Genomic DNA, 27860 nt, shown 5'->3' with positions numbered 1-27860 from the left:
TCTGTCTCTCTCTCTCTCTCTCTCTCTCTCTCACTCTGTGTGTGCAAAATAACCTTATTACACAATCTTTCTCATCCAGACATCCTTGTTTCATCTTCTAACGTTATTAGACTACCAATAAGATTCCAATAAATCCTCCACAAGCATTCAAATAAGTGGAGGCAAACCAAGGTGGGTTTAAGTTTTTATTTACATAGTGATCACATACACACAAGTCATCTTCAATTCATTATTATTTGTTTTCTTCAAAAATATTCAAATGCAGTACTCTCTAGAACATCAGTTAGCTAACAACATGAACGATAGAGGGGGTTTACAATGAATTGGTCTGTTTGGAGCCAGAAGGGTGTTAACTCATGCTTTTAATAACACAGAGTTAACAGCCTTCTGGTTCTGAACAGATGAATTGTGTCTTCATTAGAGCAATCATTACACATCAGTACAAGTGTATATCCTAAAACATCACAGCACAGGGTTTGCAGAAATCACCAATCCTGCATTATATATATAATTTTTCTTTGCAATTAGATGCACATGTATGATGAATTTCATCAGTACATTTAATCTTTTAAACACGATACAACTTGATCAAAATCACAACACAGTTTGGTGCCCCAACGTGTGAGACAAAAACACAAACCCTCTTTGATGTCAAAAAGAATAAACCCACAAAACAAAACGAGATTACGGGAATGAAGTATTTATGAACTCGGTACAAAATGGCTGAGATTTGTGAGGTAAGGGATTCATTTGCAAAGATGAAACAGCATTCTGAGCTTCCGGCATTAATCTTGAATTCTGTCTGCTTCTTTCAGTGTTGAAATTATTGTGGCGGTGAATTATAAAATGGGAAAACATTCGTCTTGATTAATGTAATATGAGTCAACAGAGAATACTATTTTTACTGGAAATGAACAACATCTTGTATGAAGCTTATTGGGCCTCTTAAAGTTTACTAAACTGTGAAATATGAAATCACATGATTTAATATTCTTATATATTGAGAAAAATAGAGAGAAATGAGAATGGTATCCAAGAATCCAAATTTTCAGAGAGCAAAACAATGAAATGGGTTGATAAGAGACAAACTAAGAGGCAGAAAAATGGTATATTTATGAGAAAAAAAATCAATGCTTTTCTGTTTCATTAATAGTTTAATCTCGTCATACAATTCACCGCTGTACAAATACATACTTCTATCATCAAAGTACATGTAAACCCTTTTATTCAAGCAAACTCATAATCTGTCAAACTAAATCAAAAGATTTAGCTGAAATGCTATTGATCCAGACTACTTGGATTAATCAATAAATCAGAAGTCAATAGCTTTGTGTTATATCAATGCAATATATTAATTCTTGAAAAAAAATGTAAATACATAGAAGATATGATATGCTGAGAGCCAGTAGGTCATTGACCCTTAAACTTTCACACAGAGGTAACGTCCTTGTACATGTAGGTGATGATATGCACCATGCGATTAAAGTTCACCGGAACTTTACTTATCCTAATTTTGACTCATACAATGCCAATCAAAATACCTTTTATTTTCCTGCACTCAAAATGTTCCTCCTAATATTCATGTGCGTGAAATTAACCTTCAATACAGGTGTTGCTATGTTTTACAAAAAGGCACAGGGACAATATAAAGCAGAAAAGGAAATGATACAACCAAAAAATAAGCAATAATTTAATAAATACACTAAAATGATTGAATAATAATTGGGACTTCCCAGCATTTAGATGTATCATGGGCAAAATGGGACTATTAAAGTATGGAAGACCAGTGTTGCCGCATTAATGTAAACATTGGGCATTTTTTGTTTTTATTTAAGTATCAGCTACATCCTTTCTTTCCTACCAGAAACAGAGACCAGTGTTTAACTCATTAAAGGGGTCCAGCTGTAGACATTATAATTGAAACGGTCAAAATGTCTTCTTTTTGCCCCCACAGACAAACCTTCATCCTTGACTAAATGTTGCTTCTACATGAAGATAACTTTCTTCTCTGCAGTAATATCATTTACGATATGTGCTCTAAAGTTTAATACGTACCAGTATGCGTATTCTCAGATATATCTGGATATGACTGAATGGATTTAGCACTATAACGAATTTACATAAAGGATCTATTCCAAATTTTGTAAACAGACACCTAACAAATGCGTTAAAAAGAGTGATTTTGTAACATTGGCAGTTCTGACATGATCATAACAACACCCAAGAAGCATACAACTTTAATAAGGAAATGGTATTCACAAACTGAGATACAGTCAAACCTGCTTTAGTGACCACCTGTCTACAAAGACCACATTTTTTTGTTTTCCTGGAAAATGGTTTATTATTGAAATATGTACTAAAGGAACCTGTCTACAAAGACCACTTTTGTGTTTTTCTTGGGTGGTCGCTATAGACAGGTTTGACTGTAGTAGCAACATCAACCTTGGTCAGAGCACATTCCATAAATCAGTATGCACAACATCCTACTTTTGTCACCACACCTCAGGAACTAGCGGTGGAATATTAACAGTACAGGTAGTAGTATGAACAAAATACCAAACAAACTTGGTAGTTTTGGACCACAACGCTATGTTGTAGTAATTACACATAGCTGCAGGATTAAAATCCACATCTCAGATGCATGCTAATTCCACTTACCCAAGCACATTCAGATCCTACAGATCACAATTTACGATATCAGAAAAGAATTCTCCATATTACAAAATATGCATCCAGCACAAATACGGTGGCATTTGTTTTTCTTCAATGCAGCAGGATGTATTTCGTTGAATGGAATATTTTCTAGGAAAACAAGCATCCCATCTTTAAATTGGCAACTTGAGTTCACCCTAAATCTTCTCATACAAATTGGCAAATTGTTAGCATCAATATGAATATTGAATATATATGTTACATTTCCAATGTAGGAGAACAATGCTTGTAGAAGCAGTAAGAAATACTTAGTGTAGCCAATTTGAAGAGCAAAAGCTGAAACCATTTCTCTTACAATACAGGCTGACTGACGGCGTTTCCAAAATAAGCATTTTAGTCCTATAAAATAACCCTTGACTTTTTGAACAAGCAGCAAACGGCATTTGAGTTTGGCTGGCTGGCTCTATGTAACAACACATGGTCGGAAGACCTCCATTTGAAATACAGGTGCATCACGTCATTAAACAGGAATCAATAACAGTACACTAGTTACACACTCATACTATATTATGTTTGATTCCCATCTTACATGTGGATAACACTCTGAATACATGACATCATATACATACAATCTATTCTTTTCTTCTTTTTGTTTAATTACAGATTCATGTACAATTCAGAGAGTCAACTTTTAAACCCTTCTGAAAAAGTTTTAATACAATTAACATATCTTACAGTTATTGACAAACAACAAGCGATAAAATTGTGCATCTTTTCACACACACAGAACTCTAATTCTCTTACCGGTACTCGTTTATCAAATCCCACCTTCCACATCGCTTCCAGACTCAATGCCTATTCCGGATTTTAACTAACCTTATCTCTGTTAGTGATTTGGGGCACAAGGTATTAGCACCCTTTAAATCAACATCACGCTCTACATTAATCTATTTGACAGTACAATCTACATGTACTCGCTACATTGAAAAACACAACATGAAAAATCATACGTTTCGAGAATTCAATAGAACATTGGTAGTATAAAATATATCTATGCTCAATAGAAAACATCCAAGTAAATGAAGAATGGTTTGCGTTTTGTTTTCAAAATCATGTTTCATAATCAATGGGGATTGTATCGTGCTAGAAATAAAGATGTAAATAAAATAGAAATCTAAATCAAAAGGTGAACACACAATTTACAACATCACAGGATAAAAACAAATGTGTAGACATCACATAATCATAAACATTTTCAAGAAAATGTACAAGGGCGGGCCTGATAAGAATGTCTGAAATCTCCCGATATATCAGATGTTGTCAAATGATGATGTCGGAACACAGAGTCTGAATTAATCCTCAAACAAAGCCACTGGTTTTTCAATTCAACTTCTAATGTTTCATATGTACCCTGTTAAAAGTGCTTTGTGGTGCTTTGTAATGCTTTGCTCTGTAAGTTATGACAAACTGATGCTATGTGAGGTGTACAGTAACATAATATTCTGTATTAAATGGGTACCGGTAGGAAGGAATTCCTTTGAATGTTGTGAGCATCGAAATCGGCAGCCTAGCATAGCCGGGTAATGTTGGAGCGCCTTGAGGACCTTGCAAGGTCGATACGTGCGCTATATAAGAATCCAATATTATTATTATTTTAGTAGCTTTCATACATGACCCTTGACCTATATTTGGCATTCTTTTTTCCTCCACAATGAACAATATGATCTCTGCATGGATTTGAGGCATATGAACATCAATCGGTTTATGTGATAGGTCACCTCGATGAGGAAGTGAAAAAATAGAAAAGAGGATCAAAAGAAGTATGCAGGAAGAAGAAATCGGATCCCTCGCGAAGATGGCTGGCTCAAAACACCGGCTCAAAATGCCCAAGGAGACACTAGGATAAGACATGAGGGCATCTGGTCTCACCCCAGCGGATGATGAAGACCGGACAGCTTGGAGAAGGGCAATAAAGGAAATGAAACGCCCTAAAGCGTGGTGTAGGAAAAACGGACGCTCAACAATGATGGTGATGATGAGTGTTCTCATGACCAAACACAAAACGCATACAGCAAGTCAAAAATAAGCTGAGCTCTACTGAACACAAACTCAATATAATCATACTGACTATGAGATGGATATCACTTTGAGTCTTGTGATGTATTGAGGTTAATAAAGGGGTAAACACTGGACTGATGACAACCTCCAGTAAGTGCGTGGCTTGTCTCGTTATGATGTCAAAATCATTCGAGAGAAAGCAGAACATCATCGGGATGACATCATCACTACTGCATTCTGGAAGCACCTCCGGAACAAGGGGGCAATTTCAGAGTGGGATTCCAATAAGAAGGTGAAAGATCATGATTTTTTTTATGTCTGCCTACCTCCAAATTTGAAATAACTAGAAGGAGGCCAATACATTCTTAAATTTTCTTGTTTGGCTCTGACAGGATCAACAAAATACAAAGAAACAAATTGTTGTGATTTCTGTAGTGATCATGAAATAAAACACACCGCCAATGAGGACAATGTTGTACACACACGAAAACCAGAATTAACAATGAATTTCTTTTACATATAAGATGGAACAGATTTGAAGAACATTCTCACGTCTACACACAGAGCATTATCAGGGGGGAAATGATCACAAAATGCTGATACATACACAAACCAGCCATTGCTTGCTGTCTGTCTGTCCATGCTATTGGCTTTATCCAGGTAGCGTTCACTTTGCAAAATTGACAGGGATTTCTACCGTCTCCACACCTACAGCTGCACAGGAGCGATCTCAAACGGACACTTATCAGACTTTGGTTTTGCACATTTTGCATTGAGTTCATCATATGATTTTCCTTGGAGCAAGCACACGAGGACGACGGTCATGTTATCACACCCGAGCCCTCCCATCTGACAGTCTGGAGCAAGACATCTTGTCATCAAGTCTTCACATATCTGTTTGAGATGGATAGAATAAATAATAACAAGAATAAGAAAGAGAAAACATTTTAAACTTAAGATCAACGGTCAAGACGCACAAGTGCAAAACAAAATTACATAAAAGCATTGCACATAAATATACAGTAAAACATCAGTAGGATAGAAGTCTTAAAAAACATACCACAGTTAATTGCAAGACAAATCTAATTCTATTTTTGAGCATTTCAACTGATCTGTTATTTCTAAGCTCTCCAGGGAGAGCATCACACAGCAAAGCCCAGCATGAGCAAATGTTCTCCTCCCCCTCCCCTCCCCCATTCTATATCCAGCTTAGAAAGTAGATAAAACAAGTAATCCACAGTTTTGAGAGAGCATATACAAACTCACAATTTTTTAAACAATCTAATCTAGAAGGTATTGATAAGAGCACTTACAAAGCGCTTGACAAAATTCCTCCCAAGTCCCATATTATTTGATACTGATATATATTTCACTGAAGGGGACATATATGTTTATCTCCAGAAATTTCAATTCTGTCAAATTTTCCATAAAAATGAAAAGTGGTTCATAATGAAGGGAACCCTTTTAACTGATTGATTGTGTGGTGCTCTTTACAAATGCAAATATTTCCTAACTTTTTTTTCCTTTATTGATCTAGTTAAACACTCACTTATCTTTCTCTCATGTTACTGCTTTATAAAGTGGGTATCAGGGTGGATTCAGTATTAATGTGAGTGGTTTCTGCAGAAAACATGTATATTTGTAGGAGGCAAGTAATATTCATTATTTCTATAACATCAAGTCAACTTATGGCTTACCTTTTCTGGATCCATTTTATTCCCTATCCTGCTTCGTACAAAGTCCACTACTTCCTGATTTGTGAGCACATCCCAGATACCATCACATGCTAATAATAAGAACTCTGAATCGGGGAGGATTTCTGTCTCTGTTACATCAGGTACAGCTGTAAAGAGAGATAATATACTATTAGACCAATCACAGACTAGATACCATCACATGCTAATAATAAGAACTCTGAATCTGGGATGATTTCTGTCTCTGTTACATCAGGTACAGCTGTAAAGAGAGATAATATACTATTAGACCAAACACAGACTAGAAACCATCACATGCTAATACTAAGAACTCTGAATCGGGGATGATTTCTCTCTCTGTTACATCAGGTACAGCTGTAAAGAGAGATAGAATAATATTAGACCAATCACAGACTAGATACCATCACATGCTAATAATAAGAACTCTGAATCTGAGATGATTTCTGTCTCTGTTACATCAGGTACAGCTGTAAAAACAGAGAAAAAAAATAATACCACACAAAAATGATCACTGTAAATAAATTTTCAGGACTGTGACTACCAGGTACTTTTATTTGTTTTTAACAATAAAGATTACTTTAACAAATAATAATTCAATCACTAAAATTAATAAGAAAAGAAGGGATAAACTGTCAAGATATTCCAACCCAGTTAATTAAAGGATCAGATGGTAAACCGGGAGCACCAGGAGTGTCAAATCTGACAGACATGAGCGCTAGACAAGAACCCACTATTATTATTATTATTATTAATTGAGAGCATGACAAGCCCTTAGCGCTAATCATTTCTGTCCACACCATTTCAAAAATCACTATGCTCTTGAAAGTAAGCATCTTTAATAAAGCAATGTTTCTTCTAATGAAGCACAGGAAATGTGCACATCGGTAAGGAGCAAACATAGGGAAAAACATAATATCACATGTTCATAGTCCTCATAGGATATATATTCACATATTCTTCAGTTATCCCAAGTACATATACCCACCATGTTTCACCATGTATGAATGATGCAACATATTGTCATAGATAATGACAGGTATTCCTGCATAATCACATGATCATAGAAGAGGCCTAGTCTAATCATATTAGACATTGTGCACTCATGCACATTTCCATCATGCCGTTTAATAACAGCAGATGATATCCATCAAATGCCATCATTGATGTAGTAAAAGAGAATAACAGAATCTACATGGCATTTTCATTTTAACAGTTATAGACAACCAAAGTAGAATGCTCATATAAAAAGAAAGGACAATGTCTTGGTGTTTTGGGGCATTAGCAAATGTCAAGAGCGATAATGTTCAACTGATTCCTAAGTGAACTGTATGTTTAGAATCAAGTGGTAAAGCTGAGGAAAACACATAAATGTCCTTATTTCATAATTGTTAACGTTATGTTTAGTAAAATATGTCACTTAAAGATAACCACTTGAAACTTGAAACAAAGCAACCCAATTCAAAGATATTACTTGGTTGTCATCCTAATACTAAACTGTTACAATATTTTATCAACTGCTTCATGAGGTTCACATGAAAAAATAGTGTTGCATGAATACATAGGTTATACACAATCATCATGATCATCCTACTTTTTCCAGGATCTTTTAAATCATCTTAACATATTAAAGAGAGTGGCAGGGACCAACATTGTTAAATTGGTAACGGTATGGAGGAGTTCCTTGAATGCTGTGAAAACCAAAAATGGCAGCCTAGAAGAGCTGAGGAGTTAATTGTAGCACCCTGTGGATATGTGCACAATACAAATATCCAATATTATAACTATTAACATTATTATTTTGAGTTTCAAGTTTTTTGAAAGTCTATATTCATATATGCAATTGATATAATTTTTAACAACACCACTTCTTTAGCAGAGGAAATGCTTGAAAAGGAAATGGACCTTGATTACAGATCTTCCTTCAAAAGACTATAGTTTTTACATACCAGTATTATCTATATCAAGATTCAACCACAGGAAATCAAAATACCAGTATCTCTCACTTTAATGCAGTATCATGCTCATAAATGCAAATGCCATTGTTGCGGTTTACCTAGCTATATGTCAACCAACCTTTAGTCTTAAAGGTATAGACCAGTTTTGGAAACGCCAAAAAAAAATGAAATGGAAGCTCTCATTACCAATCATGTGAAAGAATATGTTTTGACTAATACGCGATGATACAAATTCTGCCAGGAAACCACCTACAGGTACTAATTGATATATTTGGTAAATTATCATATCGATCCGGCCTGGATAGATATCTTGAATGCACTTGAACATTGAAAATTTGGGCATATATTTCTGATTTTTTTTTTTGCGAATTTAGATTGAACTATTGCTATCTTAACCTTTGAAGGCAATATTTAAACAATATTGAATGGATATCTCAAACCCAAAACCCTTGAACCGCAATTTTACCACTACCGGTCTATATCTTTAAAGATAAAGACCAGTTAAGGTCATGCGATTGCATTTTGAAAGAAACGTTGTGAAATCGATCAGAAAAGGTTTATCATCTAACATACATGTAGATGTACTGCAAGGTTCTGGAATCATCAAAATGATAAGAAATTTGGCCCAGTCTTCATAAAGTTACAAGCACTGTACACAGAAAGATGTATCGATGAAACACGTGTGTTTTTATCTCTCACATAATAGATAAACTAATTTACCAAATATATCAATTAGTAAGCGGTTTCCCGGCAATTTTTTTTGTATTTTTTGTATTATCATATATTATTCAAAACATATTCTTTCACATGATTGGTAATAAGAGCTTCTGTCCATTTTTTGAAATTGGGGCGTTTCCAATACTGGTCTTTACCTTTAATATATATGTACATGTACATACCTGTCACTATCTGCTCCTCAGGTCCTTTACTCAGGTTTCGTTTGAAGACAAAATCTCCTAATGCTCTTGATAATGCAAGGTTTCCTAAACAAAACACAAACACATGGATTACTTTAGAGAAAACACATATATGGGCCATGTCTTATAAACAGTTACGATTAATCACAACTTATTTGCCATTCACATTAATCGTAACTATGTACATTATTGAGATAGGAGACTGCAAACTTGCGATTGATTAGAGGACTTGCGATTGATTCGGATCAATAGCAGCTCTTTATAAGATGGGGCCCTGGTATCACAGTTATATCTTCATTAAAATCCACAAATAACGGTAGAGAGCACATTTATTTCAGAATTAAGTAGTTTTCATCATTTTTCTTTTTCTAATATGGTTCTTGATCATTTGCTTGTACCCAACTAAATGTGAGGTATACTGTCATATTGTAGCCATCAATCCCAACTCCTGGTCTGATCGTGTCAACTAGTTTGAAAAAGTTCTTTAACCAGGTTCTGAACCCATTTGCAAGTTGTTCAGGAAAGCAGGAAACTACGTCTGACAGCAATAAATGTCGGTTCTTCTCCATTGAGGATTTATGGTTAGTTTTGTTACATTGTGACACCTATTAAAGACGATATTCCAACCAAACCAGGAAAGGTTCAAAAAGTTTTTTTGGTCATTTTTAATTTTTTTAATTTACTGATTTATCCATATATTCTATTTATTTATTTTTTCTTTCTGGGGGGGGGGGGGGGTGGGGGGGGGGGGGGCTCCTTGGGGAATTTTTGCATTCATTTTCTACATGTGCCTCATGAACTTTTTTTTGTGGGGGGGGGGGGGGGAGGAGAAATATCTCTCTAAAACCGCTACTGAGCCAAACATGCTCACAAATATTTACAAAAAATGCAACTTTCAGGGTGATAAAGAGGATTTAGGAGGGGGTCACAGTGCCCTCCCTCAGCCCCAATCTCCTTTATCACTGCAGGTCATGAACTCACCATTTACTCTATTGAATTCTACCCATCCTCCAGCTGCTATTATCCTCTTACTCTCGTTCTCATTGCTTGGTTTATGGTCAAATGATAGTGGCTTTGCATGCCCACTGATACTCATTACACCACGCGAGTCACCTACGTTACCCTGTCAAGATAAAATACATCAACATCAATAATTCATTTCTAAAGTGTTCTATGTACATATTTGGAATAAACATGTTACCAAAGTTTTAAAAGAATACTATAGTTTATTGAACTATTAAAATTTCAGTTCTTATCAGAATTGATTCTCTTCCACAAGAGAATCTTATTTATTATGATTACTAAGGTATACAAAATACGGTCAAACCTGCTTTAGCGACCACCTGTATAGAAAGACCACTGTCTACAAAGACCGCATCTTTTGGTTTACCTTGAAAATGGTTTCTGATTGAAACATGTACTAAAGGAACCTGTACATGAAGACCACTTTTCTTGTCTCCCTTGGGTTGGTCTTTATAGGCAGGTTTCACTGTATAATTATATCTCCTATGACAAAATTCTTTGAAAACTTGAATACCAAATCTAAGCCATTTGAGAGATGCAGTAGGAATACCTTTGTACGGGTAGCACTTAATTAAGCACCACATTTATGAAGTATCAACTTTTCATTTGAATAAAGTGCTACAGCTCCAAAGATTTTTAAGCCAGTGTGATTAATTTATTCAATATTAACCCCTCAACTTATTATCATTTAATACTACAGTGAAACCTGTCTAAAGACCACTCAAAGGAGAAAGGAAAAGTGGTCTTGATAGGCAGGTGGTCTTTATGTACAGGTGCCTATAGTTCATATTTCAACGAGAAACCATTTTCAAGGGAAACAAACAAATGTGGTCTTTGTAGACAGGTGGTCACTAAAGCAGGTTTGACTAAACTTATATGCACATGACAGGAATATAAAGAGAATACTTACACAATAAATTTTATTATTTTTCATCACAGTAATTAGAGCTGTGGTACCGGCTAGTTCGTCTTTCATCGCTTCATCTGTAGAAATGAATCAATAAGAAAAGGCAATAGTTAGAACTAAAAAGTATTTCTACAGTCCCACTCATTGTAAATCTTGTTCTCATATGCCGTGGTAAAGACTGCCATGGAAAAATAAAATCACGTACAGGTAAGTAGTAACCCTGGCAACTGAACTGCAGATAATTCAGGTTGGAAAAAAGAAATGAAAGCACTATCACTGATTACATGTATATTATTTACATTTTGGTTAATAATAAAGTGGAAAAGGTGAATGCTGCAAAGCATTAATACTTCCTTCCTGGTAATTCTTTTCTTTTCAAACAAACAAGAGTAATTTTTAAATATTTTTTACTCAAATATGAATTTAGAGAGAGATCAGCCCCCCACAAAAAGAAATATATATGTTAGGATGCAATTTCATCAGACAAAACAGGCAATAAAGGAAAAATTATCAGACTTTGAAGAAAGGCAAATTTTAAAAAAAAAACCTCATGACTCTCAAAGTGCTATTATTAAACAAACTCTGGTAAAAACAAGTTGAGAAATAAAAGGGAACTTCTTTCCTTTCATTTTCATTAGCTTTAGCTAGACAGTAACAATGCATAATATGAGCACCCATTTCAAAGAAGTGTGTTATTTATAGATTATGGTTGGCTGTGTTTTTGCTTCAGGCAGCATTATGTACAAAAGACAGCTTGTTTGTGGAATGTTGTTCATATCACAATAGGTAGGCCCTGTCTTACAAAAAGTTGATATTAATCAGAACTGTTTTGCGATTGTATTCAATTGCAAGTATGTACAAAAGAGATAGGAGATTGCAAACTCGCGATTGATTGGAGGACTTGCGATTGATTTGGATCAATCGCAACTCTTTGTAAGACAGTACTCTTAATGTTGCAGTAATACACTTGAGAATTTAAAAAAAAGATTGTTAACAAAATTCAATTACCGGAAGAGAATAAAATAGCCATATAGATAAAAATAGTGCCAAGAAAATAAACCCTTTATATTGATGTCAAGTGATGAAGGGGTATATACCGGTACTACATGGCATAATAAAAAGATCTGTCCATAAGAGAGGACCCGATGACACTTGACATTTACTAGACTGATGATAGCCAGCCAAGATGGATCAATGGCATAATATATATTTCAAGGGGAAATTCCCTTGTTTTCTAGTGAGCTCCTTGCTCTGGAATACCATGAATCTTTTTGATCAGATAGTAATCCCCATGTAATCTCTCTCATGAATCATTCTCCATAGATCCATTCTCTCATCGCAATGGATCATGGGGCCCCATTTACACTGACAAAAAAACATTTGAAAAATCACACTACTGGAAAATCCTGTAAATAAAACGTATATCGCTATGCTAATTCTGTTTTTGGTGGGGTTTTTCGGTGCGCAGCGAGGATGCATGACTTCTTCCTGCTCTCCACACAATTCAAATAGCACAGAAATAGGGAGATTGACATGATCGAAAAACAAAATAATTCCCCAGTGATTTTGAGAGCCTGCATTTACACTGCAAAAAAGAGCAAAGTTTTGGCCCGAGTTTCGAATAACCACACTCTAGAGATGGGTTTTCATCATGTTTATGTGTAGTTGCCTAGCAACTTCCAACAAAACTCCAGAATGTAAGAAAATCCCAGGATTTTTGCATGCAGTGTAAATGCCCCTATAGTAGGGATACAAAATATTTATGAAGTGATGCATGGTTTATTCGTCACAATACCGTATCTAAAGAATTTCATATCGTAGTCACGCCGACATGGTAATTTGTACGTAAGACTGGGGTACCAAGAGAGGTAGAATGTTGCCATTAGATGTATTTACTTACTATCAAGGCCTACACAGGTAATCAGGACAAATGTATCTGAATTGTGCATACAAAAATAGTGATTCACCTTCTGATCTTGTAAAAGATAATCTCCATTTCTGGTACCATTACCGAGATTGACAGAGTTTTTCAATACATACATGTTCTCATTTTATTTAACTTGTATAAAAAATAAATCCCAAGTCACGTATACGTTCAATCCATGGTTTCTGATATGTTACTGTTCTGTTATTGATTTCCGGTGATTTTTAGAGCAAATATCTAAAAGCGACTTTCAATTTATTTGAGACTATAGGTCTTCTGAATGTGTACAAAACCAGCATACTCTAAATATAAGTGCGCCTACCCATTGTTTGCATTGACTAAGCCACACACATTAGATGGAGAAGGCTACATGAATCTCATGAAAAGGAATGACTCAAGAAGAAGAAAAAAGGCATAAGATCGCAAATAATTCCAGTTTCATGCAACAAATGTTGAGTGCGTAGCGTCCTTCCCTTGTGCATAATTTATATTTCAACCTCAGTCTGCAGCTTCTGTGTAATATAATATCACTCGAGAAAATCTGAATTTGACGGTTTATAATTTGTTATTATAAAACTCCTGGGCGTTCAATAATTGTATGATATTGGACACCATACAAGCAGGAGAGAAATGAGCTTTACTTACCTTTGAGCATATCTTCATCTATTTTTAAGAATGATTCTCTAATAGCTGTGCTGATTTCTCCTCTCTTGTACGTTGACTGGTTGGCTAGCTTACGGTGCAGATGTTGACCTGCGTACTGAGCTACTTTGGCTCCTATAAAACAGATAAAAAGACAAAAATATAACTTGATATAGATGAACAGGCCCCCAACTTGAAAAGAGTTGTGATTGATCTGAAACAATTGCAAATTTGCAGTCCCCTGTCTCTTACGTACATAGTTGCGACTGATATCGAATGGCAAATTAAGTTTTGATTGATCCCAACTGTTTATAAAACGGGGCCCTGATTGAATACATGAGTACAAGAGCATAAAAGTTATATCTTTTCATTTGGTGAAGTAAAACTGGTACATAGCGGTTTTTACTAGCTGCAGGGAGATAGCCAGTGGAATTGAGTTAAAACAGTGAAATATAGACATAATTCAATAAAAATTAGGCTCAAGGAATTTCAAAAAGATTTGTAGGAAAAAACGAGAAAATATAGAAGCAAAGTCCAATTAAACCTCAATTTATTTATAAAGATTCTCAAATTAGCTGTGACCAAAGATCATATAATTTTCAGAATGATGAATAATGAACTACTTATGGTATTTGACTAAATCAAAACAACATGACATGTAGCTCTTGTTTTAATCATATATTTACATGATAATAAAAACACAAACACCCAAAAGCGATGTAATAATGGTAACATCCTACAACAATATCATCTTTCATAAAAGTATTAGAAATGCATTAAAGATGTGAAAAAGTAGCCCATCAAAGTAATTTAAGTAATGTTTAAAAGTATTCAAGGGTAAATTGATCACAACCGACTCGGTTTCATCGCAGAGATGATCTCGGGCTATACTAACTTCCTGAGCGGAAGATGAAAGAAGACAGTCCCCAAGATCACAGAGGTTTTTTACTATCGCTATGAAGTGTCAATCTATCATTTGTCATGTGACCTCATTTAGACCAATTGTTTTGCACGGTTCTTGGTATGTTGGATGTAATCACGGATATCCTTCTATTTTCTCTCTCTCATTATAATCAATTTCTTACCTCCATGGCCATCATACACTGCAAAGAAAGCAGAATCCTTGTCATCATCGATAGCAAGGATCTGTGTGTGTGCATCTTCCATGTCTGGTTAATGATGTGTCAAGGGACAACAACTCACACAAAAGTCAATGAATGGGACAAAAAAGCAAAAGAAATTCATTTTTCCCAAGTATGTGTATGAACCGTACAGAAATATCTCCCTATTAAACCACATATGCACAATTAAATCACTTTCATTATTTTTTTTTCATCATAAGCTTTTTGAACAACAATTAATCTCTAAAATTAGACAATAACCCAAGGATAGATAGATGCTCAGGACAGAGTACAGATGTACATGCAGCCTTTCTGAACTACTTAGGACTCTCAATACTTCAAGAATAACATGGAAGTATACGGCTGGTCCTTGGTCAGGACTCAGTAGCCACTACACCACAAACCTTAACATCTCATTTTATTCAATGGTTGCAAATGAATAAAGCCCCATTCTAACAATAGACCCATATCCCCCGGTAGGCATACATGCACATGCAAATACAAAGGTCCCAGCCCCTCCCCTCAATTTTCCCTGACATCTACAATAAAAGCCAAACAATATCTTGTGTTAATGAAAATTTCAACGGAATAGGAATACTGTAGCTCAACAGTTCTAGTAGGAAATCATTCACAAAATTGGACACATAGGCCAACATGGATAACTGTTGAGCATTAATTGCCATCTGTACTATGTAAGCTACAAACTGTATAATGACTCTTTTCATGAATGAACATCAATCGTAGTACGTGAATGAATGCACATTTTTCTGATTTCATTCTTGTGGTTAGCTATCCCAGGGTTATTATGGCGACAAAACCAACCCTTATCAATATTGACTTTGACCCCATTTTGATGTGGCTGTAGACCTCTGTACTCACATTGATATTTATAAAACTTAAGAGGGTGGGTTTGTTCCAGCCAGCAGTAAGCATACCAGATAATATACAGAGTAGACCTTGACCTTTGGCAAACTACCAATTACTGACTGACTGCAGATTTGTTATCGAAGCTATGTTCGCTTGGGACCATCATAGTTTTAAAGTTTAAGTTTGCAAAACCTTGAAGTAGTACATAACGATCCCTTAACAAAGTGGCGTGGTTCATTCACTTGACTATCAATTGCCACTCTCCACTCTGGTGTAGATGGGTACCTGGCAATTGCTGGGGGAACGATAACTGCACGGCCCTCAGGAAGAACAGCATCGGTGCTGATGAGGCTTCCCTGGGTAAACATCTTTTTTAATATTTGTTATTCATATACAGAAACAACATGTATTCATGGTCAGCTGGGCAAGCAGTCATTTCAACTAAAAGCTGGCATAACCTTGAATTTGCAGCACATAACTTCAAGTGGGGCGAGTGAGGATCCCCCCCCCCCCCCTCCTCCCTCCTTTCCCCTGCTTGTACATATAACTTTTATGCTAACCTTAAGATCGCTCATAATTTATTTAAAAAAATTAAATTTTAATTAAGAACGAGTGGGTTTGCATGGTTCCTAATCAATAGATAACTTCAAAGTTTATTAAACCACAGGCTAAATTTAAATTTGATGATCTGTCATGTGAACCTAACTTGAGCTTCCTGATCTGATGAAAGGTCAAAGTCCATCTGTCTATCTCTTAGGCCTGTACCCTTGAAAGAAATATATGGATCATATCTTGGACTTTAAGATAATCGTACATCACAGCTATAAATGTACTAGAGTGTTCAATGTAAATATTGAATGTCCACATGCCATACTTGGGAGATTGGTCAAAGATATTTACCAATTTTTTAAAAAACTCTCCAAACCGTTGAAGTAAAACAATTTGAAATAATTTCATGTGATTTGTTTTCTGCTGCATTGAAGAATCAAGGCAATTCATGCATACATGTACCTGCAATGCATAACACATTGGCATGTACATGTGTATGTACCATTTGGCTTCCAAATCGCATACATTAGTTGTTGCTATGGTAGGACAAACATTGAGGCTTGCCCTACCTAACAACACTAATGCAATTTGCATTCTGACTACGGTTCTGAAATACAATTATTCCTAACAGGTGAATGAAACCGTTTGTATTGAGGCACTTACATGTATGTACTATGCTTTTGTTCACATTATTAAAGAAAATAGCCTATTAAACAACATATATACATACTCTATGAAGATGAGATCCAACTCTCTTGAAGTTTTTCCTGTTTACCTGTTACAGATATACTGGATCCACCTTCATGTACTGTATGTACACTACAATATGACAAAAACATTCATGTACATATGAAGCTGAAAAAAAGCTTCTATATAAAAAATCACTTTACCAAAAAAACAAACCATGAATGATGTAAAGGATACTGATTCGCCATCCCTGCATGCAGGAGGCACCGACCTTGCAAAGATGGTTCTCACATCCTGACGTCTCTTTGGCAGTGACAGGTTCGGATAACGTCTGACCCATCTCTACCTAAAATCATCACAAAATGAAGAAGAAGAAAAAAAAAGGATTTAGAAAACAAGATTTGACACAGTCGGTATGCCACAATAACGTTTGATCGATCTCTACCTATATACATATATAAACAGGATAAATGAAAGTAGGAATTAGAAAACAAGAGTAGAAGTGACTCAGTCAGTATGCCACAGTAACATCTGACCGACCTCTACCTATAAACAAAATATAATGAAAGTAGGCATTAGAAAAACAAGAGTACAGTACATGTGACACAGTGGGTATGTCACAATAGGAAGGAGGTGGAACTTGAATACAGGATGCGTACAGGACACATGTACATGTATGTACCGTACTCTGTCTGTATAAAGTATACTGTATACCAGGTTGCCTTCATGTACATGTACAATGTAGGCCAACACGTACAATATGTAAGGTCGCTACATGTACAGTACATGTATGTAATGGCCTACATGTATGTACCTGTAAAGTGTCACTGTAAACACAGTGAACAATTCTGGTAAAAGACAGAAAATATATAAACCTACTTTATTCAGTTGTTTACACATACATGTACACCTCCTCAAGAACATTTGCAAGTATGAGGCCTAGATGTACTATGCGTAAATAGTACTACAGTATAATAAAATGGAGTACATGTACACTTAAGATTGAAAGCGCACCGACCATGTGATGAAAAGCTGGCAGTCCGTATGTTTCCTACTTCTGTGATATCCTTTGAAGCACACATGAAAGATACATGTACGGAATATGTACAGTATGTCATTTATAGTTACATTGTACCATTGTTATTTCATTGTATGTTTTCCTACGATCACATTACAAATACAATGGTGCATGTATTATGTAAACTACAAATGACAGACATGTATCCTTCATGTGTGCATCAAAGAAAATCAAGGAAGTTGTAAAAACCTTTAGTCTATCCTACTGTAACATACACAATCAAAAAATTATTAAAAATAAATTATATACAAAAAATATATATACATGTAGGCCTATTTAGACAATTCAGTTTTTATTTGTGTACTGTGATGTACAGTGTACATATAGCCAAATGTAAGCTACTAAGCTTCATTGTAATGTTATAAATTCAACATGCCTATGTGCTTGATGAATTGATTTGTATGTAATTACTACAGAATAGGATATAGGAAACCATTAAAAACAGTCATAACAATGTGCACTGTACTCTACATGTAGTTTCTATTACCGTATACAGTTCAGAGAACAAGTTCTGTAGTTTGGATCAGCTGAGGACAATCTAGTATCTTTGAAACTAATTTGTAGTCTGGATGCAGATTAAATTTTTTATAAATTAAGAAACAAATTTCGCCAAGCCAAGATCTTTAGAAATTCTAGACTGCAACCATCTCCGACCTCATATTACTGTTACTGAGATACAGTCAAACCTGCTTTTGTGACCTGTATAGAAAGACCATCAGCCTATAAAGACCCCTTTTCTTGTCTCCCCTGTGTGGTCTTTATAGACAGGTTTCACTGTATATATATTTATTTATTTAGAGGCAAAAGCTGATGCTGGCAAATCTACCAACCTTCCACAGAAAAAAATCAAGAATCTCTCAAGGCAACATTAGGAATACACATTAATTTGTATTTGCATGCTTTTAGGCAGAAGTATTCAGAGGGGGGGGGGGGGGTCGAATCTAAGTTGTAGTGCTCGTAACATACAGATTGAAGACAACAAAAACAAAAGACACGATAGGAATAATTCCAACATCCAAATACACTGTACACATAAGAAAAGGTTCCGGCTACTGTATGTCCATATGGGTACCTCCACATACGATGTCATGGTACATTACCAGGTGCAGCATACATGTAGGTGTACCTTATAGTTTCTTTGTGAACGATACATGTAGGGCATCAATCACCGGGTTGTCGGCTAACACATGTACAGTAGGGTAAACAATCATCTATCCATCAATCATTACTACAGGACAGTAATATGATTACAATGGATACATGTATGTATGTAGATAGTAGGAAGTTCATACTCTAGAAATCATCTTTATATTTAAGGGAAACAAGACTCAGAACTTCAGAAGGCTCATGTAAACACGTCTGCTTTTTAGTAGACATTTTATTGCATTCAAATACAGACTCATGACAGCTCTAAAAGACATCTTACACGCCCCCCCCCCCCCCTCCCCGAAAAAGATAAATCTGTGCTTAGTGCAATTTATAACTTAGTGCTTCAGAAAAGTTGTAACAGTTTCTTGTATGAATGAATGTATGAATGAATGAATGTATGTTGTCAAGCGTAAAGCGAAATATGATGTAAACTTATACTGTAAAACAGCAGCTCCATTATAGGTTAATGAGAGAACTTGAAACAGAATCAAAGTTAAATTAATTTGTATGGCTGACTGTGACATTGCCAGTACAACACATTGATTACTGTACTGACGATGTACTGGCAAGCACAATATTTACTAGCTACATGTACTCAATATGCGCCTAATTGCCACGTTTCAACTGCAACGCTGAATGAGTAAGGCTGTTAGATTTAAATCTTTTTTCTCTCATGTCATGTACTTTTACTTCTCTCTGCCATTCTAATTAAATTCCACTTGACTAAATGAAGTGCAATCTTCATTTGCATGCTGCATTAACAACAAGTGAAATAATGAAGCTGCACATGTACAATGCATACATACCGGTACATGTAAATGTACATGTATATCAATTATTTACAAATTGTGTCGAAGACTGCTCGAAATGATCCTAATGTTAACACAGAGTAGCTTTCAAATTAATAATTCCCCAGGAGTCTACAAATTAGGAACATGCATGTACACTAGATCAATTACATTTGACAATTGGAAGCTTTCGAAATGTGCATTGCATGCAGATGTCATTGCACTCTCTGTCAATAACTACATGTATGTTGTACATGACATGTGTAAGAATAGTTTTCTATTTGGCTGAGGTTTATCATATTCAACATGAAAAATTGGCACATTGGCGGATTACCTCTATCCATACAATGGATGGAGGAAGGTTGTCATTACACTAGCCCCCCCCCCCCCCCGCCCCCCCCCTATTCTTTGAATTTCATGAAGTATGGATCAACAGTAACTGTGCCAAGTTATGATGTGTTTTTTTGATTGTCTTGCAATTCTTTTGATAGAAAATTAATCAGAATGCTTTTGTGTCTATTTTTCACCCCAATGAGTATTCGGGTTAGAAGTACACCAGGGGAGCGTTTCACAAAGCCTTTTTTCAATGACAAATGACAAAAATCAGTGACAAATCTGCTGATAATCAATCAGGAGCAAGGATTTCAGTAGCTTATAACCAAAACTGTCATTTGTCACTGATGATAAGTTTTGTGAAACGCCTCCCAAGGCATGACACTCTACATTTTGAAGTTTTGATGTTATACTGTACGTGGGACTCATGCATACCGAACGTAAAAAGTTAAATCCGGACCCCCTTCAAAAAACAGTTTCTGTGCAGCCCTGTGTACACATTAAATTTAAGGGAAGACTATATTTTTTCTTTTGAGTTTTCCCTTTTGCCTATTCTGCGCTGTTGCAATCTTATTCTAGATGAATTTATAGGGGAAGTTCACCCTGATATGAATTTTGTTTTAATAGAAGCAGAAAAAGTGAGAGAAACGTGGCAATGAAAGTTTTAGAAAAACCCGAGTTATGAATTTTTGAAGTTTTCGTCAGTGAAACACTATTTGATAACTCTGTGATGTATCTTGCGAGCTCCCCATTTGACCGTACTAAAAAATCCACAAATTTATATGTAACATTTAGAAATTGTTTAAATCATATTCATCCTATAAATATAATTAACGGTATAGCAAATATGTTTTTATACAACCTCTGTATGAAACAAATCTATTCGGTCATTAATAACTAAGAAAATAAAAGTTAATTAAGTTTTCTTTACAGAGCAAATTGGAGAAAAGCTCACAAGATATGTCACAGTGTTATCAATTTGTGTTTCACTGATGACAACTTCAAAAATTAAAAACTATCCTAATTTTAATAGGATATTGCTCAGACTTTCACTAATTTGTTTCTCTCATTTTTCTGTTTCTATTAAAACCAACTTCCCCTTTAAATGTACTTTCTACTTGTAAAGTTGGAGGTCACATGAAGCTACATAGGCGCATCTGGTCAATCAAAGTCTTACTCTTATGTCATTTAGGAAATACCAGCACCTTTTGGGGAAAGCCCCTCTCCTCTGATGACTAGCTAAACCTCTAAGTAAGGAAATTTGTCATTTAAAGCATGAAACAATTTTGCGTGTAGTTATTTTATTCTGGAAAAAATATGTAATGTCCCTCCCTACATGTATGAGATTGAGAAGCAATCTTGCTGCTGAATGAGGATGAATGTTTATGGGCTTGCTGTTGGCAGTAGTAGAGCAGCAGAGGGCAGCAAATAATAAATTTCACAATGACCTTTAATATTGGCTAAGGAGTACAAGGTTAAACTTATAACCTTGTAGATTGGACGAGTACCCAAACACAAGATACCAGTACTCATTATTACACACATGTAAAATGTGCATGTTAATGTATTCTTTACAAGATGAATTTATTCAAAACAAAATTAAATTACCAAAGAGTATACAAAACTCAGACTTTATACTTCTACCAGCAAATATAACTGAGGCACAAACTACAATGTTAGTTAGTACAGCATGCAACACTTCATCATGCACATATTCTGCTTGACTCAGTACTACTGTAAGTAGCGATTTAAATGTACGCATGATTAGTGAGCTTAATTAATTAATTCATCAAAATCTACATGTACATCCAAATGAATACTAATGCACAAAATTTTGTTTTTATAAGAACAAATATCCATACACTTCTAAAGTATCACTATGAACTACATTCTTCGTCTAAGACAGTACTAATTCTAGTCTGTTTCAAATGTAGTATATCATGGCATGCCATACTTGAATGAAAGCAAAACTGATTGTAACAAATCATTAAAGTCTCTAAATTAGCAAATTTTTGATTAAATTTTGCAATTTTCTTTTATAACTTCATTGATTAAACATTTTGTTGGTAACAATTTTTACCCATTTGAAGACGGAAATATTAGAAAACTCTAAACTGCTATAGCAACATGTATAGTCTGCACAATATAACATATTCATAGCTTTCAATAGATAGCAGCATACAGCCTGCACAGCATCACATATTCACTGCTATAAATAGAAGCATATACCCTGCAAAACATTATTCATTGCTTTTTACCTGCACGTCACCAGATATTCCTTGTTTTGAATAGCAGCATAATACAGTAGAGCCTGAATGAACACTTAATTCACCTGCACACACCCTCTTGCACACACTTGCAATTTTTTCTTTCTTTCTTTACTTTCTTTGCACTTTTTATTAGATATTTTCTGAAGAAAAAAAACTTAATATGTGACACTCTATTCTCCTACTTATTTTTAAGTTTTCAAATATATATATATATATATATATATATATTTATACATGTGTATTTATGTTGTCACTCTTTATGTAAATCAATTATTCTATCTATATACTATTATTGTTATTTGAATGTTTTATATTTGATTTATCAATAAATGCAGAAACATAGATCTGCTAAAAAAAAAAAAAAAAAAAAAAAAAAACTTGGAACTCATCTAACATTTAACACACCTCCATGCATCAAGTGAAATATAATTTTCTTGGGTAAATGTTTTTTATTGCAGAGAAAAGTTCTGGCAGAAATACAGAATTAGTAGCTGCTTGAATGATTGAATGGATTAAAAACCAAATGCAAAGATCATATTTATTTATTTATTTTATTTATTTTATTTCCAGGCAAGATGATAACATACAAAACATCACAAGGTTGACAAAATGATAAAGCATTAACATAAATGATATTTAGCACCAGCCAATGCACTGAATGAACTGATGGTTTTTAAATGTCAAACTTGAGTCATACATGTACCGGTACATGCTATTTGTCTTGTTCAAAATGCAAATTGTATCTTCAGCGCTTTACACATACTGTACAGTGTACATACAGTAATATCAAAACTTATTAGATCAAGATGAATTATTTGTCTTTTCAAACAGGGAATATCTTCCTGTTTTTTGGCAGCCCAATACAGTTAAACAAGTGGGCTGTAGAACTATGATCACTTAGTACACAATGTGCAGAAATATTGATGTACCTGTATGTAACTGTACTACTGCTAAGAAAGTAAGAAACTGAATCAACCAACAACAACAAATCAAAATTGTGATACTGTACATGTATGCTCAAAATTCAACACAGGCACTGAAAATTAAAATCTAATCTATTGCTAAATGTAGATACTCTTTTGTAGGCACACTCTTTTTTTTCTCAATGTCATTATAATACATAATGGCGGCTCACATGTTTTGGCCTTTACTTTTAGACTAACTTGTTTAATTTCAGAAGCATGAAAAGGCACTATCTGTACACGTACATGTATGTAAGCATCAACAGACATTGTCTACACCAACACCAAATGACAAAATGATCCCAGTTATGAGCTACAAAGTAATTTAGGTATTAGAGTGCTCAAAATTATCAAACTTATATAATTTTTTGAGGCAGATTTGCATCAGATTTCCCTCCCGATCTCCCAATCCGATACCAATATCGGGAGCCAAATCACCAATTCGATCATCTGATTGGATCATAGGCTCATAGCTCGAACTTACTGCGTCATCTCATTATCTCCTTTAGTAGTTCAGGATAAAGACTATATTTTACTAATTTACTCACTTTACAATATTTATTAGCGATTAGTACAGCATACAAAGGCGCATGCACAGAGTTCACTGAAATTAACAAACTCCCTGCGCGCATGCCTTTTTTTACACTAATTGCTATAATCGTAAAGTAAAGTATATCAAGTAAGTATCAAATTGGCAACGCAAAAAACAGTGTTTATGTGTAAACAACACGTCTTATTATTTCAGCTGGAACTTAACTTTTTTTGTCATGTAAAAAGCACCTTTATAATTATCATCAGGAACACATGGAAGGTAAGCAAATCGCTACCACTCTGTTAGCAAAATCTGATATTTCATACTTATTCTTTGACCGATTTTAAAATGCTTTGTATGAGAAGAAAGAAGAGTCCATTAGCAAACGTTAAACCCACTGTGCAATACTCGTCGAGTGCGGGAAGGGGTGATTTCGGACGCATTTCTTCTTCTTCTTCTTCAGGATAATCTGCCTCCTTCTCTGCTGAAGATTCTTGCAGATGTGTACATGCATGTGTGTGGCGACATGGGGATGCCAAGGTGTGCAGGTGAAAGGTGTACATAGTGCCAGTAAAAATGTTGCTGGAAGTTACTTCCTGCCTGTCTTTAGTTGTCGCTGGAAGGCTTCCACTGACGGAGCCAGGACAACCTCAAGAGGGAGGGTGTTCCACTGTCGAACAGTGCAAGGAAAGAAGGAGGAAATATGTTGCTCAGTTCGTGACTGCATGACACGACAACAGTAAGGACGAGACGATCTTGTAGTTTTTATGACTGTTGCTGGTTGGATGTAGTGGTGGATGTCAAAGTCAACCAGAGAGTAGTGCATCTTGTACAGAAAGCTGAGACGTTGATGGTCTCTTCTCTTCTCTTCTGGAGGGAGGTCCATCCAAGTTGACTCAGCATGTCAGAGATGCTAGATGTATGATGATAGCTGTCGAGAATAAGGCTGTGCAGAACCGTGTAATGAGGTACACTCCCAGGCTTACAGGCGAATACTCAGGACTCGGCGGTCATTTTTTTTTTTTGCCGACGTTGTAGGAAGCATTCCAAAGTCTGACTACGAAAACCCACGCTAATTTTCTGCGAGATGAAATTGAAGGCGCCGATTTGTGCTTGTAAACTACTCACAAATAATAGTAACAATGTTGTTTTCAAAACTAAAGATGACAGACAAATTATCCTCCCAAGTTCAAACAGAAATCTGGACATTGGCAGCTAGTTTGGTCCTAGCTTCTGAGTGGTGAGTTGACAGTGACACCCCGTGTATGATTGAGCTGGGAGACATTTTTACTCACGGTACCCTGCCGGTGCTTTTCTGGGCATTGGGTGAGCTTCAGCTGGTCGGAACAGTGCCAGGTGGAGAAGAAGAAAAAATCAGCAAAAAACAAACAAATTCGTACTCGAGTAGTTGTCAACAGTGCGAGTACTTACTCGTCGCAGCCTTTAATAGTTGAGAACATATCTCGCTGCTTGTCTCTAGACCATCTCCAACTGGGTTAGACATCTGATGGTGTGTGGATCCCAGACAGCACTCCCATACTCAGGAAGAGAGCGAACGAGAGCCTGGTATGCAGTACCATAGTCCTAGCTGAATGGAGTTGACAAGCAGGTTCCTTCTGTTACACATGCATCAGCTTTTAAAGCCGGTTTCGGAGAAGGCCTCACCCCTGCAATTTGAAGCCGCCACGAGATCATCAAACCCCTGTTACACGTATCTTAGGCCCGCAGTTTTGTATCTACACACAGGCTGGCCTCACGTCGCCTTTTTACGAGCTGACGTTGGGGCACTCCTGATGTAATGTTGATATAATAGGGACTTTTAGATTTGCGTGGACTGATACGTGTGACGTCCGTTCAAGGCAGTGCATTAAAAGGACGTCGATCGTAGCAATCCCCATTGTCTTTGTGCGAATCTAAAAGTCCCTACAGATGACAGGTCACTTCACTTCCGCTTATAAACTGGCGCCGAGTCCACTTTGGTGTTACACCTACTGATTGCGGGACTGAGTCCGGACTCAGGCCGGCGTCAAACCACATCCAGAGGTGGACTGGATGGAGGCAGCCTCAGTCCGGCTTTTCAAAAAAGTTGATGTTACACATACATGTACGTCGAGCCGCCTCCGGGGACGGCCTCAGTCCACTTCAGAGGTATGTGTATCGGGGGTCTAATAAAGGCTAGGGTGTTGTTTACCTGCCTATCTGCACAGCTCGGGTCTATAGCCTATGGGTGCCAGTTAAGGCTTGGTGATATCATTATCATATTTTACATTATCACCAAGACCCTTAACAGTAGGGGCCCTGGTCCAAGAATAAGGATCGTCTGCATAAACACGGACAAATCCAACCTAAAGTAAAGTCTAGATCGACTATAGACCTTCTCTAACTTAAAGTCTAAGTCTGGATTGTCTGCATTTTCACGAACGTCCCATATTTCTGATCCGCGCGTTGGCGATGCAAAAACCGGATTGATGCATGTCAGAGACGACAAGGTAAAAGATCGGCAATGCGCGACATTTTCATTTTTTCGGCGCGCAAGCGCGCATGCGAGGGTATAACACACGTATAGGTATGGCATTTTTTTTAATCTAGTGCGTGCGCCGTGCGTGAGAGCCGTTTTCAGACCCTCCAAATGCGTGACGTCACGCCTAATGCGTGACACTTGGTAGCTCTGATCTGGCATGTCACACTTAGATCTAAAAGCAGCACAGAGACTTTCACGTTTATATGAACGATAAATCCTCCGGAAGACTGACAACTATTTTATTACGTGGAATCTGTTTTTTGCATTGCCAGCATATTCGGATCGGTTACCTTACACCAGCAGTGCGCCGAATAAAAAAGACGGACGATCCTTATTATTTAGGACACGGTTGGTCCACGTTTACAAAGATATCCTCATTTATGCGGACGATCCTTATTCTTGGACCAGCGCCCCTACAGATCTACTGCTAAAGTAAAGGCTTGATAAATGCCAGGTTGATCCCCATAGGCCAAACAATAAGGTTATTTTAGTATTAAACTCAAACGTAGTGGGTCTACGTTGCACAACCACAAGCACTCACTTGATCTTGGCTTCAAAAGACAAACACACACACAGAGATCACTCGGCACAGAGAAGACAGCTCAGTCACAGCACAGGACTGTTTGAAATATAATAAATTTAACTTCTCCAACTCAAAGTTCTAGTCTACAGACACTCGATAAAAGACAAATGAAGATGATTAGAAAAGATGTATATTTTAGAACATTTGTATGTCATTAACTCACCTCTCCTAAGTTAGTACGTTAATCAAAGCGATCAAAATGTCATGAGATCCATGTATTTCGGCGTTCTTCTATGAGTCTTCCTATTCTATTCACGCAATATAAACCGTGCATTTGATTGAATTGATCAGGTACGAAAACATGGCTTCGTTTTGCGAATTATCTGGCGCCATCACTCGTCTTGAGATAGACAACCGTCAAAAATCTAAGGAACATCGATATCATTTTATAGGGTCCTATTGGGTCAAAGACAATTCACACTGGCTTTAGTTTAGAATTTATTTTTTCAAAGAAAGTGTTTACATCTGAAGATTTAACTGCAAAAGTGGTATATAAGAGTCAAATTAAAAAGAATGTAGAAACAAACTCGGCAGGCAGCAATTTAATGACACTTTATAATATTTCAAGAAAAGAAGTAGAAAAAATATTTGTTCAACCAAGGATAGAATTTCAGTTCAAACTATTGT

General features: G+C 36.1%; 1 protein-coding gene across 1 annotated transcript; it reads right to left on the bottom strand.

The window, feature by feature from the left end:
- Positions 1–152: 152 nt before the first annotated feature.
- On the bottom strand, positions 153–27543 carry LOC576623 (probable protein phosphatase 2C T23F11.1). Its single transcript, XM_776910.5, has 9 exons — positions 27397–27543; positions 17255–17363; positions 14879–14962; positions 13797–13928; positions 11231–11304; positions 10279–10420; positions 9280–9363; positions 6408–6553; positions 153–5604 (listed from the first exon to the last, which is right to left on the bottom strand). Exons 2-9 carry the CDS (start codon positions 17355–17357, stop codon positions 5419–5421), a joined length of 951 nt encoding a protein of 316 aa, XP_782003.3. The 5' UTR covers positions 17358–17363; positions 27397–27543; the 3' UTR covers positions 153–5418.
- Positions 27544–27860: the final 317 nt, after the last annotated feature.

The sequence above is a fragment of the Strongylocentrotus purpuratus genome, unplaced genomic scaffold (assembly GCF_000002235.5).
Source record: "Strongylocentrotus purpuratus isolate Spur 01 unplaced genomic scaffold, Spur_5.0 spur5_scaffold_11, whole genome shotgun sequence".
NCBI lineage: Eukaryota > Metazoa > Echinodermata > Echinoidea > Camarodonta > Strongylocentrotidae > Strongylocentrotus > Strongylocentrotus purpuratus.
This window is presented reverse-complemented; position numbering and strand designations above follow the sequence as displayed.

Coding starts and splice junctions, on each gene's coding strand:
- LOC576623 (XM_776910.5), bottom strand. CDS start 17,357: ATGGGTCAGACGTTATCCGAACCTGTCACTGCCAAAGAGACGTCAGGA. Junction 10,421..11,230: donor AAAATAATAAAATTTATTGT/GTAAGTATTCTC, acceptor TTATCTTGACAG/GGTAACGTAGGTGACTCGCG. Junction 5,605..6,407: donor ATAAAATGGATCCAGAAAAG/GTAAGCCATAAG, acceptor CATCTCAAACAG/ATATGTGAAGACTTGATGAC.